Source organism: Nomascus leucogenys, chromosome 9, assembly GCF_006542625.1.
Source record: "Nomascus leucogenys isolate Asia chromosome 9, Asia_NLE_v1, whole genome shotgun sequence".
Taxonomy (NCBI): domain Eukaryota; kingdom Metazoa; phylum Chordata; class Mammalia; order Primates; family Hylobatidae; genus Nomascus; species Nomascus leucogenys.
The window spans coordinates 68,855,466-68,877,016 of NC_044389.1; the positions used below are offsets into that span (position 1 = coordinate 68,855,466).

Here is a 21,551-nt window from a genome sequence, read left to right on the forward strand (position 1 = left end):
ACACTGCAGACAAGATCAGGTGAAGAACATTACTAGAAGTTCAGTGATGAAGAAATAAAGCCACGTACTCCATGGAGTGAAATTTGAATTCCTTAAATTCCCTAAAATTATTTTATGTTGGGTTTTACACCAGGATAGGAATGCCTTTAAAAGTAAGAAATATTTGTCATAAGGTAGAAAATTTCAAAGGAGTGTTTGACTTGTTGCTGGATATGTCATCACATTTCATGTGTCTGAGAAATATAAATTCCTACAGCACATTTTTAATGCCTTAAACAGACTACAATGATGTAAATGATTGAGCAGTTGAAATTTAGTCTGGAACTGGGACAGATGACTTGCCACATAGAGTGGTTCCCAACATAAAGTGATCTGTGATGGCGGGACTTTCAGTGTGTTTCACCATTAGCATGTGCCATCCAAGCATGCCTTTCCACATCCGTGGAGAAAAGACATATTACAAATACAAAACACCACCGTGATGAATTGGGAATGTCAAAAACCTCTGCCTTGGCTGTGACCCAGTGTTGTTATTGGCAAGTAGATTCATCCTTCTAGGTTGGTTGCTCCATAAGTAATCTTCAAGAAAAGCAAGTCCAAGACCCTTTTTTCTCCTTACTGTGAACTTGGTCAAAATTACCAAATGTTTGGTAACAATTTGTGGCATCAGGAATGCACCAATAACTCCTTCTGACTCTTTAAGAGCAATCATCTTGTGGAATGCAATTTCCCTTCTTATTATTGTGGGTATTTTTAGGTACCTATGCTTGTCCTTTTTTAAAGAGAGTAAGGATCTGTGATTTAAACTAGGAGAGAAGCTGTTCCAGAGATAACAAAAGGCTGTTGCTTTCTCTATTCCAACAGGAACTAGGTAAAAGGATAAATGTGATAACTCAAAATAATGTGTACGTTTATCTTCCAGGCTTTCTAATAGTTAATTGGTTAAATAAAACATTATTTACAGAAATAGAAGAGCCACTCCTCAACATTGTTCAGACACTGCAAAGTAATCTAATGCAAGTGTGGTGACCTCTTCATCCAGCCACAAAATCATATATATTTTTAATTCTCCAAGGAGTTTGAGATAGTAAAGTTGGATATCATGTAGCTAAAGAAAGGCTTTTGCCTTTTCTCTTGGAAAATAGTTAAAATGAATAGGAATCTGATAATTAATCTAGGAAATTTAACCCTGCTCTACTTACCTAATGCCCCCCAAAAGATTATTTTTTTCTTCATTGATTTTATACCTTAAAAATAAATTACTGAGTTGCAGATATACAACTAGTATCTGCAGACAGAAATGAAGGTCATTTTTAGAAGAAACCAGTGTCAGATGAAAACGCAGATTTCTACATGGTCACATTTGTATCACACACTCTTGACCCAAAGTGAGAACATAGGTCATTCCTTATTTCTTATTTATTCCCTGGCACAATCAGACCACACTACAAGTTTCTTTTACCAGTTGCCAAAATGAAATCATGAGACCCTTCAGAGCTACTGTCGGTACATGCAACTCAAGACAACAAGCAGCATCATAACCATTGTCAACAGGCAAACTCCAAAAATGTCTGGGTTTGGATTTGGTTTTATGTTGAGAGAAGCAGATTTCCTCTGACTTTAATAACCCATAAGAAACAGAAATCACAATATATTGACTCCATATTACCTCAAAAGAGTCAAAAGAAGCAAAAGTTCTCCCCCGATTTTTCCTCTTGTTCCACAGACATTTTGAAAATAAAAGAAGAGAAAATAGAAAGGAAGGAGTGTGGGAAAGAACACAGAAATGGCTTGAATGATTTCAAATCCTTATTAAGCATCACTGAGGTTGAATTTTACCCATTAGGCCGACTGAATTTAGTTCTCACCACTCAGAGCTTGCAAAGAAGCCGGATGTACATGATTTTGCCTTCCAGGGTTGATCTAGAACTGTAAGGGTGCATGTGAATGTTGGTATGCATGTGTGTGTGCTTTAAGTCCATTTTATAAACACTGACACAGGACAATTCTCATCATTGGTAACAGTCTTTGGAGTCCAATCATGCAGAAAAACAGGCAGGTGCAAGTCAGGTCTCATTGCAAGATGGACATGGCAAGGTGAACAGATAATCCTAGATAAGGATTGGGAGATTTGTGTCCATTAGAATATACTGGCCATTGGTCCCACATAAGTAAAGTTACATATACAAGATTCTATGTATAAACAGAGGCCCCTCACTTCAGTTTGGCTGACCAAAGAAACAGGTCAAACTGAACCATTTTCAGATAGTTGAAGGACAAAGTGCCAAAAGAAATAACAAAATCTTATCCTCTAATCACAAAGAAAATAGCTAAAACAACTATTTACATTGTAACTTTTTTGTTGTTTTTACAGAGAGGAGTTTCCTTGCTCGGCTTAATGATACCTGTGGAAAATGTTGAACTCTTATAATTAAAATGTGTGTGGGGGATTGTGAGTGGGGAGTTGAGTTCCTCTTTGGACGCAAAGTGGCTGAGATGAAAAATTTCTAGAGCAATTTTACTCCTCTTTCTGAGCTGTAGAAGATACTATTTTTCAGCAAAGCTGGCTAATAACATGCCTTACAGAGCATAATGCACTTAAGATGTGGCTTTTCATATGTTAAGAGATTCAAATCGAAATAGATTTTGTATAATTTAGGTTTTGCAATGAATATTTACAATTTAAAAAAAAATCAAGTTTGCTTATTGTTTTTTTTACCTTGACAGGACATAAAAGGTTTTACGTATTTTTATCTATTTTTAACTAGTTCCATTTACTAAGGCCAACTTTCAGTTTTACCAGTCAGCTGCTATCAGTGTCTTTAGATAATATTTTTCTGATAACAGATTGAAAAAACTATCGCGCTTCTTAGCCCTCAATTAAATAGCTTACTCCAATTGATGGGAACTGGCCAGGCTCTGGTCCAACTGTGGGGTACATTCCTACAAAACTCAGTCATCAGATTCTTGAAGAAAGGTTATCATCAGTTTTTATTCCCCAAGAAGAAATTCCGTTGTAAGGCTAGTGTATTCCTATTTAAAATTGAACATGCTGACCCACACAACACATATAAAAATAGTAAAGACATATTAATAGTAAAGTGGTGGTGGTTTTGCCAAACTCTTGCAGCAGTTTAATTCTCCCTGCACATGAGTACACAGCCATCCTTCCTACAAAATACCGCAAACTATTTTATTAAGGATCACTGCAAACCAACTGCCCCAAAGGAAGCCTAACAGAAGGTTAGGCTCCTCAGAGTGCCAACTTCGTGTTCCAAAATGAGCCCCAACCCCGGGTAGAGCTTCACTTTTTTCAGGAATATTGTCCAGGTGACTTGACACTTGCCTACCTGAAAAGTTGGGATGTTCTTGGGAAATAACAGGTGACTAAGAAATATTTGGGGGGTGTGTGTGTGTGTGTATTAAGACAGACAAGTGAATGCAGAACATATTATATTCTGTGAATTTGATATCATCACCTCCTAGAGATATTATAGGAAAGCAGATCTAGCAGGCAAAGGACTGGGGGGCTTTTACAGTGGTGATTCTCTTTGTTATTCCATCATCTGCCTTGTTTTAATCACCTAATAAAACCGATCCTGCAAAAATTCTGGGGGCCAAATCCTGACCTCTATTTGTAAATAATACTTATATTCGAGGAATTTGTTCCATTTTTCTCTCGTCCATAAAGGAAATCTGGCTAAAGCTAACCAGCTCCCAAGAGCCATGCACGGAAGATGTAAGACTAACTGAGCTTTGGGAAGGTACTGACAGTGGGGGAGGGGCCCTGTCTAGTTCTTGCCTGGTTTAATCTGAGGGTGAAATTCCCCACTTCTGCAGATATGAGAGATAGCCTGTCAAGCACTTTGAAGATGCTGGCTGGAGACTTCCTTCTGTCTTGTGATATCATCTTGGGGCTGATGAAATTCCCCTTGAGACTCTCTTTAAAGCAGCTTCCTGCTCTCTGCATTTATCCCATGTGGTATAAAGCAAGGCAGGGGAGAGGCCACAGATATATCAAGAGAAAAGTACAGAGAAAGAAAATCAGTAAAGAATTAGAGATACAGAGAGGAGAAGGTTTTAAAAAAAAATAAGAATATGAAAGAGACGGAGCTCATGTGACTGAGGAGGCATTTTTAACAATCAGGTTGTCTGCAATATTAACCAAAAAAAAAATGGTAGCAAAATAGAGAAAATGGGCCATTTTTATTCCAGGGGACAAGCTGCACAAAGGAATGTTCTTCATTTTAAACAAATGACCACGTGTACTGAATCCGACTGTGTGAAACAATCTAAGAATGGCAGCACCACTGGCATGGCAATGGTGCAGGTGGGTGCAGTTCCCTGTGGTCTCTATTGCTTGAAGAGAGAAAGAAAGTTCCCTATTATTATATTTAAGGCAGTTTTCAGAGCACTGGCATTCTTGTTTGCTCTGTTTTGGGGGTATTCTATTTGCCAGTCAGTTCACACTCATCAACCATCCACTTCCTGTCTTTCACTTCTTCAGGTGAAATATCACCACTTTGGTGAGCACCAACATGGTCAGAGTGCAAATAACTGTGATGGATACTCCGAAGTGAATAAGAAGGGAAGCCTGATTTATTGCTGAGATCACCTTGGTATTGCCTTGTATATAACCAAGATGCTTCACAGTGCCTCCTTAAGTGCTCAGGAAAGCACTTTCATTTAATTTAAGCTAAATTCGGGAGATTTTGCTAAACATTGACATTAATGCTTCATGGCTTTTAAGACAAACTCATATTGCTAAAACTATTTGGCAGCAGTAAATTTATGGGCAGAGTTATTGCTCTTACATCTACTGCAGTACAAAACTCAGATGATCAGCCCTTCGATTGCTCATACTTATGAAAATAAATAAATAAACATGAAACATCAGCCACATTAAGGAGTTGGGGAAACTCCTGAGGAATAACAATGTCTCTGGAGATGTCTTCAAATGCTAACCTGAGACTCACACTGTGCTTTGGGGGTTTCATTCTTATTATTTTTTTTTATTTCAGAAGAGGAAAGTAATATTATTTCTCAAAATAAAACTTTGGCAGAGTATGAATCAGGGAAGCAGCCCACACATGGAAAACACAATCCACAATCTGAAAGTAGTCTAGGCAGGCTCATTTTTTTGTTGAAGGAATTCACACGGAGGCAATTCTGCTCAGTTCCAGACAGAGATTCTTATCATCAAAAGCACACACAATAACCTTGCTTCACCACCTGCCACTTTCTACAGTGGCCTCTTGTTGTGACCAGTAATTGAGAAATGACAAAGGGGAATAGGGCCAAATCTCTGAAATAGGGACACCAGTGTCTCCTAGTATCTGGGTAATAACCTCCTTTCAGTCTCAGTCCACACCGCACACTACCCTCCAGTCTCTTCTACTCTTTACTGTCACAGAAAAGACTCTCAGCTTTTATACACACCTGCCTTCTAAAGGCCAAACCATTTCGTGCCTGAAAACTGTTACCCACTCCCCCCACACTTTACATAAGTATCACATATGTTCTTTCTACAAATTGGTATACAGGTGCCATTTAATCCATTCAAATTTGGAAGCTACATCTTCAAGGGTCTCAGAGAGCTCACTCCCCCCGTATATTCCCCCTTTACATGTTTTCTTATAAGATATACAGTTTAATCAATTAACGAACTTAACAGCTTATATACTGGCAATATATTACAGATGGGTTTATGTCAGAGTAATAGATCACATGAAATGGACCATGTGGTATCCCAGTGCATGATGTTTTGGTAGAGCCCTGAGGACACTGACAGTAGCATCTCTAAGTAAGTAGTGCTGTATGAATACAGACACATGCGGATCTGTATCTACATCCATCTGACTAGGCCAAGGAGCAGGTAGATGCAAGATAGAGACACACACATGCTGGATGGGGCCACTGCACACCTTGTCATGCCATTTGAAAGGGCAGTTACAGGTTGCCGGTTTTGCAGCCATTAAAATTACACTTTATGGAAAAGGCTTCTCTAATTGTGTCTGATTTGCTTTCTGTAGTAAGCATCATTGGAAGAAGACCAAAGCAAGAGCAACTAGAAGTTAAATACACATTTGAGCTTAGCTGCAATACAGAACCCTGGGGAAGAAGCAGGCTGAAAGATTTATTTAATTTTAGGCTTGGATTCTCTCCCTTGCTGTTTTCTTGATGTTGTGTGTCTGCATTTGTGTGTGTGTGTGAGTGTCTGCGTGTGTGTGTGTTCCATCACATCATCTCCTGAAGAACGCTGGGTTTCGCAGACAGGCGGCTAGTCACCTGCAACAACCCAGGGGTCCTGCCGAGGCTTCCAGGCTGCTGTCAGTGTCAGATGCCAGGGTCTGGTCGGTGGACATGGAGGAGATGTCATTGACAGACGAGGATGGAGGGAGACTCTCACTGCTGTTCACTGCTGCACCTGTGCTAAGAAAATGAAGACCAACATGACTCAATCTAGAACCAGATCCATCTTAATGCCATTCAGGATTCAGGGATGGGCAAATACAATCGGGGATGTCCAGTCCATCAATCATTTGGCAAGCCTTGATAGAGCAGCTGACACGGGGGAGCATATCAAATGGTGACAATCAAGACATAGCAATAAAAAGTCCCTCATCACAAGTTACCAAATCTCACTCTATATTTGAAATCACCTGCAACACTTTCTATTAAAAAACACTAATATCTGGTCACACTGCCTCCCCTGCCCCCACTGCACTGCATATATTTTAATATAATTGGCCTTGGGTGAGGCCAAGGTATTTGCATTTTTTTTCATTTTTTTTTTTTTAGATGGAGTCTTGCTCTGTTGCCAGGCTGGAGTGCAGTGGTGCAATCTCGGCTCACTGCAACCTCTGCCACCCAGGTTCAAGCCATTCTCCTGCCTCAGCCTCCCGAGTAGCTGGGAGTACAGGCGCACACCACCACGCCCAGCTAATTTTTGGACTTTTAGTAGAGATGGGGTTTCAACATGTTGGCCAGAATGGTCTCGATCTCTTGATCTCGTGATCCGCCCACCTCAGCCTCCCAAAGTGCTGGGATTACAGGCGTTATCCACCACACCCGGCCGGCATTTGCATTTTTTAAAAGCTCCTCAGAGACTGTATTCAGTCAAGCATTGAAAGCCTCTGGCTTATGGAGGTGACAAATAAGCAAAACCCCTTAATGGAGCCATCTGAGCCTGGTTGTTTTTAATGCAGGGAGCCTTTAAAACAAACACATGCAAGGGTCCTATCCCAGAAATAGAAGCTCAAGTGAAGTTCAGAAATCTGAACTACTTGGGGACCACATCTCTAGAGAAAGGAAGATATATAAAGTAAATACTATTATGTCGTCATTAATGACATCAAACTTAAAATGCATATAGAAAAGCCAGTAGGACATGAGTAGGACTGTTGATGAAAGTTACAAAAAAAAAAAAAAAAAAAAAAGGAGAAGCCTTAGCACAGCTTTTGCTTATGAGCTAACTCTCCAGCAGGCCTGCTTACCTGGGATCTCCAAATAAGAACTCCGAATTATTAACTTAGATTAACTTGAAAAAATTATTTATATGTTATGTGGGAATATAAGGTTGAAACCCTGAGAAACCATGGTAATCACTCAGTAAAGGCTAGCTGAGTTGCCAGTAGCTTTGAGATCAACAGAAGAAACATGAACCAAAGGCACTGTGCAATATAATTAAACCAGAGTACCCTGGAAACAATCCATTTACTTTTTTTCTTTGTATATTCTTTAAACCTAAGCAATCTGAGTGGTAACAAACTTGCTTTGTGAAATAGCTCGTATTAAAAATCTGTAGCATAATCCCCTAATCAAATAAGAGATGAGGAATTCTCACTAAAATTATATCTTATTTGAGCAAATATAGTGTGCAAGATCTATTTGGTGAAAAATAATAACTCCAAAGTCAGTTATAATAGTGTTATCACATAGACCTAATAAATCAGAAAGACAAAATAAAACCAAATTAAGGAAGGGGAGTGATTAACATAATCCTTGTTCCTGGAGTAGACATTTCTTGCCTGTGAAAAAAGTGTGATGAAAATATGTCAGTTATCTAGACAGGACACAAACACCTAAACTAAGACAGATCACCTGTACCTTCCATGTATTTTTAAGTTGTATTTGTTGACTATAAATATATTGATGCACTCTATGGGAAATGTGAAAAAATATAGGAAATAAAGATAATGATATGCACCGATCTTCAAACAAATGGTAAGAACTGTTAAACTTTTCATATATTTCTTCCTGGTCATTCTTTTTGCCTGGAAGTTTCCCTGGTCATGATCTTTTAATATGTATTTTTTTGGGAACCGGATATTTTTATATACAGAAAAGCTTATGAATTTTTCATGTTCTTTAAACTCCTAAAAATACCCATCCTTTCTAATCTTGAATGTCTCTAGAAAAGGTTTTTAAAGTCCTCTTGTTGTTTTCTTCCTGTAAATAATTACTCTCACTATCAGGACAATGTATAATGTAAAGTTATAATATTCCATAATATTCCAACTTTGAATGGCTTTAATTTATTCCAACTTTACTTAATTATATCCCCCATAGCTATGGTACAGAGCTGGTTCATTTCCCCTCATGATAAGATTTTATCTCCTAGCAGACAGCCCTTGGTTCCCTTACATTGCCCAAATGCCCTGCTCTGTTTTTTACCCTCAATTCTGGATTAAATTATACCAACATCCTTCATATTCTTTCATAAGTTGCTAATAATTTAGTGTCACTATCATGGACTCCTCAGAATTCTCTTCCATTTATCCACATTCTTATTAAAAGACAGAGATTAAAACTGGACACAGGACTCTATTATAAAGGCCTGATCAATTGTGAGCCCAGCAGAGGGAAATTGCTTTTTTCTTACTATTTGTCTGCTGGATGACATATCCCTAGACTATGGATGCCCTTCAAATCATGGTGCTACAGCTTAATTTAGTTTGGACGTGAGGTATAAAATGATGCTCATATATTTTTTGTAACAGCTTAAGATATAATCCACATATATAAGAAATTTAATTTTTATGATTCAGTGATTTTTAGTATATTCACAACATTGTGCAGCCATCACCACAATCCATTTTGCAGCATTTCATCATCCCTAAAGAAAAACCTGCACTCCATTCCTCACCTACCCTCTAACTCTAGGCAATGACTAATCTACTTTTTGCCTCTATAAAATTGCCTGTTCTGAACATTTCATGTAAATGGAAGCATACCATATGTGATCATTTATGACTAGCCACTATAACATAGCAGAATGTTTTAAGGTTTATCCATGCTGTGGCATGTATCTGTATTTCATATCTTTGTATGGCTGCATAATATTCCATTGTATGGACACATCACATTTTGTTTATTTATTAGTTGATAGGCATTTGATGGATATTCAGGTCGTTTCAACTTTTTGGCTGTTACGAATAATGCTGTTATGAACATTCATGCACGAGTTTTGTATGGACATGTGTTCATTTCTCTTGGGTATATACCTAGAAGTGGAATTGCTGGGGCATAGAGTAATTCTAGGTTTAACACTTGAGGAATTGACAAACTGCTAAAGTGGGTGCACCATTTTACATTACTACCAGCAGTGTATGAGGATTCCAATTTCTCTACATCCTCACCAATACTTATTATCTGTCTTTTTATCTATCTAGCCATCCTAGTGTGCATGAAATGGTATCTCATTGTGGTTTGCTTTGCATTTGCCTGATGGCTAATAATGTTGAGTATATTTTTTCATGTGCTTGTCAGCCATTAGTATATCTTCTTTGGAGAAAGTTTACTCAGCTCCTTTGGCTATTTTTTAATTGCTTTATTTTCTTTTTATTATTGAGTTGTAAACTCTTTAGCTCTTTCTTTCTTCCTTCCTTTCTTTCTTGCTTTCTTTCTTTCTTCTTTATTTCTTTTTTTTAAGACAGGGTCTCAATTGCCCAGCCTGTAGCACAGTGGCATGGTCATGGCTCACCGTATCCTGTAACTCCAGGGCTCAGGCAATTCTCCTGCCCCAGCCTCCCAAGTAGCTAGGACTACAGGCACATACCACCACACTTGGCTAATTAAAAAAAAGATTTTTTGTAGAGACAGGAGCTTGCCATGTTGCCCAAGCTGGTCTCAAACTCCTGGCCTCAAGTGATCTTCTGATTTCTGCCTCCCAAAATGCTGGATCTACAGGCATGAGCCACTGTGACAGGCCTGTAAGAGCTCTTTTTATAATCTGGGTACAAGTTACTTAATGAGATATATATTTCAAAATGTTTTACCTCTATGCTATGGTTTGCTTTTCATTTTCTTGAAGGTGTCTTTCGAAGCACACATTTTTAATTTTTATGAAATTGCATTTATCTTTTATCACTTGTGTTTTAGTGTTATATTTAATAAACCATTTTCTAATCCAAGATTATAAAAATTTACTCCTATGTTTTTGCCTAAGAGTTTTATAATTTTAGACCTTATACTTAAGTCTATGATTCATTTTTAGTTCATTTTTGTATATGATATGAGGCAGGGACCCACCTTCATTCTTTTGCATGTATATATCCAATCATCCCAGCACCATATATTGAAAAGGCTATTCTTTGTCCATGTCTTACATCCTTATCAAAAATCAATTGGTTATAAATGTAGATATTTATTCCTGGACTCTCAATTTGATTCCCTTGATCTATTTGTGTATCTTCATGCAAGTAGCACTCTGTCTTGAATATTGTAGCTTTGTAGTAAGTTTTGAAATCAGAACATGTAAATCTCCCAGCTGTGTTGTTTTTCAAGGTTATTTTGGATATTCTGTATCCTTTGCACTTCCACACAAATTTTAAGATGGGCTTGACAATTTCTGCAGAAAAGACAGCTATGATTTTGATAAGTATTGGCTTAATCTGTACATCAATTTGGGGAATATCTGTCATCCCTTGACAATATTAAATCTTCTAATCCATGAGCAATGAAATGTTTTTCCAGTTATTAGGTCCTCTTTAATTTCTTTCAACAATGTTTCATAGTTTTCAGAGTACAAAAGTTGTACTTCTTTTGCTAACGTTATTCTTAAATATGTATTTCTTGATGCTATTCTAAATGGAATTGTTTTATGTTCATTGCTAATGTGTAGAAATACAATTATATTGAAGATTTATTTGAATAAGAAGTTTCAGTGTCAGTGGATTGGATGTTAAAAACAGATCAAATGAATATATATATATAAAATGAATGTTGTAATTAACCAGAATGCCAGTGGAACCAGGAGGATTTTTGATAGCATGCTTTATTTATGAGAAAATAACCAGCTTGGAAGTTTTAAAATAAAATTGTGGCATAATACAAACCAAAAAGTATTTTTAAGTATCTTTAATAATAATCTTGGTCTTCTCTTGAGATAGGCTTTTTCCCCTATCCTGGCTAGAGTTGATTATGTAGACACATTCTTATTGTCACAATTAAATTTGAGTAATCATTCAAATAAGGATGAGATAAGGCTTAGCTGAAATAAGGCTCCCTTACAGTAAAACAATTTGATGTTTACAAATAAACACAAACCCACAACAATGGCAGCTAGAGAAATTAAACAAAGAGCATTGAAGAAATTTCTCCAAAACACAAATTTATATCTATGAATAATATTGAATGTATGTAACAAAAGCCAGAGTAACTTTTAATAAGCTCTTCATAAACGGGATCGTGCTGCAGGCTATGCTTATAAAACACACAGCACTCCTACTGCATTTATTTTCAAAATCAGCATATTTTCAGCACACTTCTGGAATATTCCGAGTGTTATGCCATACCAGTCAGCCCCTTATTATATGTAGTTTTGTTATGGATTATCTCAAGTATATATTTCCCCTGCTTTTTACTGCTTTCATTATACTTCTTTATTTCTCCTGTCTTCCACAATGTCTACTGCTGAGTAGTAGCACAGCGTACGTACTCAAGTTAACAAAACAGTATTGAATATCTTTTATGTGTACTGTTCTGGATAGGTTCCGTGAGGAAAAGCAAGTTCCTTCCTGCTTTCAAACTAGTGAAACTATTAAGCTATTTTTGGCCAAAGGAAATCACTTTGTTGCAGTTGTCTTTCTTCTCCTTTTGTTCATCAGCAGGTTCTCTCTAATTCCTATCCTCTGTGTTGGAATGGTCCTGCCCTCTAGTTTATCAATGTTGAATGCAAATTATAATTAGTGTTCAACTATTCAAAGTTCAAAATCTATCAAAGTCTTTATCAGCTGTATTTCTAGGGATCCATAGACTATTACTTCTGATTTTATATGGCACCAATTCATTAAGAGAAGTCTTCAGTGCTTCCTTTGTAAAAGTTCCCATGACATCTGCTTGTTTATGGGAATGGTTTCTTGCTATCCAGTGTGATAGTGGGAGAGAAATGTGCACTGTCTATGGTGTCCTGAAGCTGGCTTTTAGTGGCTTCTTAGAACGAATTATTAGCATCTCTTTCCAACTCTGCATCCATTGATGTTACATTGTTGCTTAAAATTGGTCACAGTGAGAATATTTATACCACAGAAATTGTTAAGTGCTACTCGACAATTCTTTTTTCAAATATAGTTGTTAAATGTTAACCAGTCCACCACTATTAGATGAAAACTATTTGCTTCTGTATGACTCCCTCTATTGCGCTATAATAAATGCCTCCTTGCCTGCAGCCACTTCTGCTGGATGATCCATTCAAGTCTATTTTCATGTAGGCAATAAACAGGATTTCTAAACCATAAACCCAAACACAAATATAAGGGACAAGACATGGGCCTTGGCTTTAAGTTGTTAAATTACTGCCAAGCAGTTTGCGAAAATCTCTTAAACAGAATTGAACTGAATTGAATATCATCATAGTGTTCAGTTGTCCAGTCAATGTGATAAATATCTCTTCTTTCTATATTACTTGAGAAAACAGTAGAGATATACATTTTCAAAAATGTTTTGCCATCAATAAAGCATTACAAATTTTTGTCAATAAAAATGGCATTAAAAGGAACTGAAATGCAAATAGGGTTGCAAGTGAGGAATATTAGCTACCTTCAACTTTACCTAAAAAATCAGATTTCATAGAAAGAAGTAACGTATGCTAAAGAAAATTTCTCAGCTAAAAGTTATTTAACCGAAAAACATTGTTATGGGGGAAAATGTTGTTCTGCTTTTTTTAAAGGAAATGATTTTCCTGATACCCCCCAACCCCAACAACAACAAAAAAATACGGTAGACACAGAATTAGAAAAAGCACAAGAATGAAAAAATAGTGTCTTTTTTAGCTACATGATCTTGAGCCACAATTTGTCTAGGCCTGAGATTTTTTAATAAAAAGTAAATAAAATTAATGGACTATATTAGTGACCCTAAGACATATTCCCATGGTGGGGAATGTGGTCCTCATTGGGGAGAGAATGGTTGCATATTAAAATCACCCAGAAGCTTTATCTTTGACTTAGAGATTTTGAAAAATCTCTGCCCATCCTGATGTTCAGCATCCTTATCTTAGTGAGTCACTGTTAGTTTTGGGAGCTTTATTTCTCAGGTGGAAGAGGGCTGGTGAACAAACTGAGAATTGGTGAATCAGATGCTCTCCTGTATTTTTTCTAGTTCTAACGTACTATAACAAATGCTTTTAGAAGAAAATTAATTTCTATTCATGGACTGCTAGTCCCTCAGCAATTGTTACAGATCAATTCAGGAAGCAAGCAGCTATGCCATCCTTGAAAATAAATTACTATGCAAGTGAAATCAGATAGCAGAAGGGAGTACAATTATTTATTTGGAAATGTATCTGAAGTTTAGATTTATCTCTTATTGACATACAACAATTTCATCAATAAATTTCAAACCTATAAATTATTCTGTAAATGCACATTTAACTTCTTATTTACATTTTAAAAGCATCACATAACATGGGTTTCGGTATTAGAAGCACTTGGCCCCTGAGATACTGCATTAACTTACTCCCAGTATTGCCATAACTGAATACTAACAGAGTGTGTGTTATAAAAATACCACAGCTATTTTCAAAATAAAATATGCTACGTGAACATTAGTGAAAAAAAGCTGAATATAATGAACAATGCAAAAAAGCTGACTTTTCAAACTTTCTTTTAGTAATTGCTTTTTCTTTCCAGCATAGTTTATTACACATACAAAAACGCACACACACAGTGGTGCGCCAATAAAAATTTAACAACTGGCTCTGCAGGGGGCAACAAAAACGCCCTGATTCGTAGGATCTGCCAGTTTCCATGTTGTAAATCCTCCGTGCCTGATTTCATGCTGCCAACACACCAACAATAAATGCATAGTTGGGAAAAGAGGTACAGAATTGGCCGTCATGAGCTGGTAGAGTCAGCGCCAGCACATGGCTGCCCGAGAGCCTCTCCATCATGCACATAAATATATCATACAGAAATGCATCCTATAATGTGTAGTATACATATGATTTCTCATGAAAGAGAAAGTCATACTACATGATTTATAACTAAGTCATGAATATTTTTCCTAGATTTAATCCACAATCATTTTAACTATAAATTGGTTAAGCCAGTCAGCTATAGTTTAGGGCATATGTATTACATAGATAATTTTTAATTGTTAAGGTAGTTGAAATGGTTAAAAAGTGGCTTAGCCTTCTCACTCAGGTATAGCCTAAGTTGCATATTTTAGAATTAATCATTAACACACTAAGCAGGCCTGCAAAAAATTCATGAATCTATGTTTCCCAAAATGAATAAATCAAACACCTGAAAGCTGCAAACCTTTATGTGAAGCATGAAAAAATGCCAATAGCAAGAATTTATATACTTTATGCTTGGCCTTATCTTCATGGAGATTAATAGAGTGAATAAATATTTATAATAATGGTGTAAGAACATGCTGATTAGTATACTGTATTAAAGTTACATGATCTTGTCTTGAATTTTGTGTTTGGAATAGTACTAAGAAATATGCTGAGGGAGAAATCGAGTGGCAATTTTCAAATTAATATATATTTATTGAGCTACTACTATGTGCAAGGCACAGCACCCAGGCACTACATGGGACACAAAGATAAATGCATACAGTCTTCTCAGTGAAATTACAATCAATAAGGGATAATAAGACAAGAGGTCAAATATTTAACATACAGGGACTAGTAGGACCTATAGAAAGGAAAGATCCTATTCTTTGGGAAGATATAAAAAGTCTTTTGGGACAAGGTGGTAGGAAAACGAAATGAAGTAATGATAACTTGAACTGAAGATGAATAGAATAGGTTCTACTAAAATTTGTCCAGGCCCAGCCTAACATGCTAGGTTACCCGTGGCTAAATTCTGTTATTTCTGCTGCTTAATGAGTACATGACAATATGTTCTGGTCATTATAGGAATTCTTAAAACGAGGAGTCGTTCTGCCTTAGCAGGTGGCATCTTGAGGCTTTTGGATTCTGTCTTCAAGTTTTTTAATGAGCAGCAGGCCAAACATACGGATTAGTTTGAAGCAGCTTCTGTGGACTGTGTTAATCTGTATGCTAGGGTGAATGAGTAGAGAGGGCAGTATGGAAAACAACTCCTGTGATTCCCTTAACCTTCTTTGAGGAAAGGAAAAACTTGGGATAAAACTGAGTATTTTTTCAAGTCTACTGGTGAGAAAAGCATGTCATAACCGAATTGCATCTGTTTGGGTATCATAGTGGTTTGGGGTGTAAATCAGTTATCTGAAGAGTAGTGTCGGTATGAATAATCAATTATTTCATCCTCCATCTTTTTTCCTAAAATAATTTAGGAAAACAACACCCTAATCAGTTTTTCTCAAAACTAGGCATTTGTAGCCCCCATTTTTGCTAGCAGGAGTTGAATGTAGTTTTTAAAGCTGAAAATAAACCACCACATTTTCTAAAACTTTCTATAGTGAGAGCATAAGTCTTAGGAAAAAATATATTAGCATTAATAAGTAAATTGTCTCAAGTCATACTAAAACACATTACTAGGATCAGTAAAAAATATATATGTACAATTGTGTGTTAGATTCTGTAGCTAGCAAACGAAAAATTTTCCAAGCTGACTTTAACCGGAGCCCATCTTGGTAGATGTTTCAACTATTGTCACATCAACCTTGAGAAGAGTTCAAACACTAAGAATGAATGAGGGAAGAGGTTGTGGCTGAAAGGATTCCTGACCTCCACATTGACTTGATGGTTAAAAGGGCATTATGGCTCTGAATTTTGATGAGGCGCATTTACCCTTTAGCCCATGTTAACATTTTCTTCAGGATTCATTATTATTAAAATGATTTATGAAAAAGTTTTTGTGCTGGATCATTACCATCAGAATAATCAGAATGAATGCCACACTGAATATCAAAAGAAATAAAACTAAAATCATTATAAGGAACAAATCATGTGATATTTGTCCATCTGCTCTTTAAGCAATGTTATTTGTTGCAACCCCTACACAAAGGCTAAGGAATTACACAAGTACTCATTTATTGGTTATTCACGGAGAGTGAGTACCTGAAGGAGAAGGCTGTCCTTTTACTACGCCATTTTTAGTCTTTTCTTCTGAGTTCATTACTTCCTTGTAGATAAGTTCTGTAAGAAACAGCTGTGTTATTATAGAAAACAAATTTCTCCTTCATCCACAGGGAAATTCATTACTTAATGTCAAATATAACATTTTGATGGGGTTGAGTAAACTAAACATCAATTGAGATTCCTTTACTGCTCTATTTCTATTTCTAAATTGCCTTGTAATTAGCAGAGAGCCTGGCACAAATAGGTATCCAGTAAAGCAGTTGAAGAAATCAATGCATGAAAGTTTATTTCTATGTACATGAAACATACTATTTATTTCTATATACATAGTACTTATTTCTACATACATTTCTACATAAATAACATTTATTTCTACATGCATGAAACATTTCTACATAAATAAAACAAGTAACACATGTTTTACTTGTTTTCTGAATTCTTTGGGGGAAGTACTGATACATTCTAGCTCCATCTAGTAACAATTTTTATGGCTTTGAATATCCATTTTTCTTTATACTTACTTCCTATGAAATGCACATATTCGCATGACTTTAAATTATTACCAATCCTTACAACTTCCATCTCTTACTGCATCTTTTTTTTCCAGACTTTTATCTTGGACTTGTAAATCTAAACTTGCCAAAAACCAAACATATTAAAAAATTTAGTTCATTTACTCTCAGACTGGCATCCATTTTTGGCTTTCTGAATGCTAGAGTTAAATCGGATAGTTTCAGTTCTGTTTACTTTGTCCCCTTTAGCTAAAAATCATTCCGCCCTACTCATTCTTGCTTTGCAATGGCTTATAATCTGTATAATCATCATCCTTTACATGTACTTCTTTCTCCAATTTCTCACAATTTAGTTCATGTCCTCCTCAAATGATGGTTATATCCTATCACCCACCTATTCATGAGCCCCTAAGGAGTGCCTTCCTGTCCTTACTTGGATCAAATCAACTCTTTTTCATCTATATCCAGCATCTTTTTTCACTTGATCCACTTTTTGTATATGTTCATTTTTCCATATTCACCAACATGACCCTGGAATCTCTGGACCAGTGGAATCTCTTTAGTATCTTTTAAAATTTTTTTATTTTATTTTGTATTTTACGTATATATAGAGAGATAGGCAGACACTTTCTCTGTCACCCAGGCTTGAGTACAATGGCACAATCATGGCTCACCGCAGCCTCAACTTCCGGGACTCAAGTGATCCTCCCAACTCAGCCTCCCAAGTAGCTGGGACTGCAGGTGTTTACCACTATGCCTGGCTAATTTTTGTATGTTTCTAGCAAAGACAGGGTCTCCCTATGTTGCCCAGGTTGGTCCTGAACTCCTGGGCTCAAGTGATCCCCCAGCCTCAGCCTCCCAGACTGCTGGGGTTACAGGTGTGAGTCATCGCTCCTGGCCCTGCTTAGTATCTTTATAACATTTTCTGCTTATTCCTATCCTTTGTTTTCCTCTCAGTCCTTTATCTGATATTTTCTTAATATTTTTTCTTTTCCTAATTTACACTTATTAATTCCTGCAAGGTAGCTCAAATGTTCCTTCCCTTCAGCTCTTCCCATTTTGATCTGATCATTTGTTACAAACTGCATTTGACTTTCTCATATTTATTCTATTCTGTAGTGATTTAGATTAGCAGATTAGATTAATAGGCTACTTAGATACACATATTTTCTATTTAAATTCTCAAGTCTTATCAATCCAATGAGTAAACTCATATATTAACTTTTATTTTCTTTTTTTTTTTTGAGACAGAGTCTCGCTTTTTCACCCAGGCTGGAGTGCAGTGGCTCAATCTCGGCTCACTGCAAGCTCTGCCTCCCGGGTTCACGCCATTCTCCTGCCTCAGCCTCTCCGAGTAGCTGGGACTACAGGCGCCCACCACCACGCCCGGCTAATTTTTTGTATTTTTAGTAGAGACGGGTTTTCACCGTGGTCTCGATCTCCTGACCTCGTGATCCACCCGCCTCGGCCTCCCAAAGTGCTGGGATTACAAGCGTGAGCCACCGCGCCCGGCCTAACTTTTATTTTCTAAAGTCTAAAACCATCTCAGAATTAATTTTAATTTCATGTTTCATATGATGATTTTATGTACAAACATTGAAAGTTTTATTCTGGAATTCTGAACTAAAGCTTGCCCCCCACAATGACAAACACTGACTATCAGTACCATTTTAAAAGGTATCAATGGTAAATGCCTTTCATTCTTGAGCAAATGTGACATTGCTTTTGGCATGAAAAGACAGATAAAGTTTTAGGAGCTTTAAAAATGGTCTAAGAGAATAGCAGTCAGCAAATCATCTTTTAGTAAACTGTTTTACAAGGAAAAGCGTTGGTGATACTTTCTGAGTTCAATAAAATAAAAAGTATACTTTTTTAAGTAGTAGACTTACCTTTCCATTCTTCGATTGTGTGTTCTCTTTCATCCAACTGCTTGTCATATATCTGAGGTGGAGGCTGCCAAATAAAAACAAATAATAATATTTGTGTGATAATGTAAACATAACTAAACTCTTATAATGCATGAGAATACCTTGCCCTCATTAATTTTGGTGATTAGAAACGTAAATAAGTTATGAGGTAATTACAGTAGTTCAGAAGTTAAAATTTTCCTGTAGGCCAGGCGCGGTGGCTCATGCCTGTAAACCCAGCAGTTTGGGAGGCAGAAGTGGGTGGATCGTGAGGTCAGGAGATCAAGACCATCCTGGCTAGCACGGTGAAACCCTGTCTCTGCTAAAAATACAAAAAATTAGCCGGGCGCGGTGGCGGGCACCTGTAGTCACAGCTACTCGGGAGGCTGAGGCAGGAGAATGGCGTGAACCCAGGAGGCGGAGCTTGCAGTGAGCGGAGATCACGCCACTGCACTCCAGCCTGGGAGACAGAGCGAGACTCCATCTCAAAAAAAAAAAAAAAAAAAAAAAAAATTCCTGTAAACTTACGGAGGATTCATTCATATTGCAATATTTGCTTCTGACCCAATATTGCTGCAATATTTGCAGCAGAACGCAAATCCTGAGAGCTCACTTTCCGACATCTTCTGATTTAGAACCCACGCCTAAGCAATTAATGACTGGTCTTTTAAAAAGCAGACAAAACACTTGATTACAATGGCCCAGAAGCTACTTTTCCTTCATTCACTTGCCTTATAACAGAACCATACTAAAATTCTTCTAGGCTAATAAGATTTTGTTCTATTTTAGACCTTCCCTAAAGAAAAGTTTATAATATTTCTCAACAGACCATAGTACTAGTCCTCAATATAAAAAAAATTGAGATCAAATCAACCTTTTTTTCATAAATTACCATAGAATGTCTTTGTATATTGCTGTGTGCGCTATACTTAAATGATTTTAAGCTTTTTTGTTTGTTTGTTTGTTTGTTTTAACCTGAAGAAGCTGCCATGACTGTAGAGGTGGGTCACCTTGAATCCCTGAATGGCCCTTGGTTAGTCCTCTCTAGCAGAGATGATGCGATAGGGCCTACAGTCTGACTTATAGAGCCAGCATTTCTCTTCCCACGTGGAGTTCAAATGTGGAAAAGGAGGGATTTTCACAAACCTATGTGCCTACCAGGAAGTAGAATCTCAAATAAATTCTCTGACCTCTTCTTCCTGATATTTAGACTTTGGGAGATCTACCACGGTGGCTAGGGTAGCTCCAGTTCAGGCCTAGTGACATGGAAAGAAAAAAAAAAGGCTCTTGGAAAAATAAATCACCATTAGGTAGAGAAAGATGAGGCTGAGAGACTACACTGGCTGGCACCGGATTGAGCGCAAAGAAGAGCTATCAAGTTTTTGCTACCCCGTCCAATACTCCAAAAGCAATAGTTTTTGTGAAAAACTAAAAGAGTCACTCAATAAGAGTGATGCAACCCCTTTAGGACTCAGACCTTTCAAAAATGGCTATTATAGTAAGGAAAGCTCTGGACAAGATTTTCAGAGATAGCTTCTGGCTTCTGTGAGAGCTTTTTGGCTCATGAACAGCACCCTCGGGCTAAAGTGACCCTTCTCTAATTCATGCAGAATCTCTGGTAGCTTGAATCACGACAGACACAAATATTCATCCTAGCCCTGGCATGCTGGGGCCTCACATCCTGCAAAGTATCTGGCTATGAAAATAGAAGACTTTGCCCAGCTGTGGTGAAGTAACTTAGCATAATACTGAGGTATTGAGAAATAACTACTCACAGAGCCAGACATTCTTTTAGCACGTTTGACTGATACTGGGGCAGAAGGTTGTAAACCTCACCTACTGCAATTCAGATGTGGCTGTCTGAGCAGCTCTCAGCAGCCATCAGCACTGACAACTAAGCAAAATGAGACTCTCACACCACCCCAGACAGTAGTAAGAACACAACACATTGACCATATATAGGTGATGGAACTGGGATAGTCAGGCACTGCTCTCAGGACCTGATTGAGGTAGAACCTTCCACCTCTATAAAGGACTCTCAAATAATAGAAACATTCTGACTTAGTGAGAGAATGAGTAAAATGAAGTTATTTTTGAAAAATTGTGAAACCATTACCTAAGGAAGCTACCACAAAGCCAAACTCTGGTTTTGTAAAGACGCTTTGCCAAGTGGTAAATTTCCGGCTTTGCTTCTTCCTGAGCAGGTATAATGCTGTGGTTAGGCCCCTATCCAAGTGGCCTTGTCCAGGACCCCTGCAGGACACAGTGTACATAAGCTCTCAGAGCCCCCAGAGCCCTCTGAGCTGTTGGCACCTTCTTCTTCTTCTAACAATAGATCCAGCTCATGATCCTGCCTGGCTGGCTTCTCCATGCAGTGCATTTTTCCATTCAAGTTTTAAAATTGAACATGGCTCAAGAGTACAGTTCCTGCCAAAGTTCATAAATGCCATTTTCTTTTTGCAACAAAGCTATTTTCAGGAGGTTTCCCTGGGAGCCTCAGTGTACAGCTGTTGCTGATATATAAAGCACAAAGTACATAGACGCTAATCACAAACAAACTACAAGAGGGAATGCAAAGCGCTGAGTTCAAGATTTTTCCTTTCAACAAACCAAGAG

The 21,551-nt window shown here is 37.4% G+C and overlaps 1 protein-coding gene across 8 annotated transcripts in view; it reads right to left on the reverse strand.

Moving 5' to 3' along the window:
* Positions 1-1,572: 1,572 nt before the first annotated feature.
* MAPK10 (mitogen-activated protein kinase 10) overlaps positions 1,573-21,551 on the reverse strand; it is a 328,152-nt gene continuing 308,173 nt past the window's right edge. For 7 of the 8 annotated variants that reach the window (XM_030819097.1, XM_003265855.3, XM_003265854.3 and 4 more), the window contains 3 exons: positions 18,918-18,981; positions 16,496-16,573; positions 1,573-6,427 (listed from right to left, as the gene is read on the reverse strand). In XM_030819097.1, coding sequence (XP_030674957.1) covers positions 6,285-6,427; positions 16,496-16,573; positions 18,918-18,981 — 285 coding nt within the window. In that variant the 3' untranslated portion in view covers positions 1,573-6,284. Of the gene's footprint in view, positions 6,433-16,495; positions 16,574-18,917; positions 18,982-21,551 lie in introns of all 8 variants that reach the window. The other variant, XM_030819096.1, reaches the window with a different exon arrangement.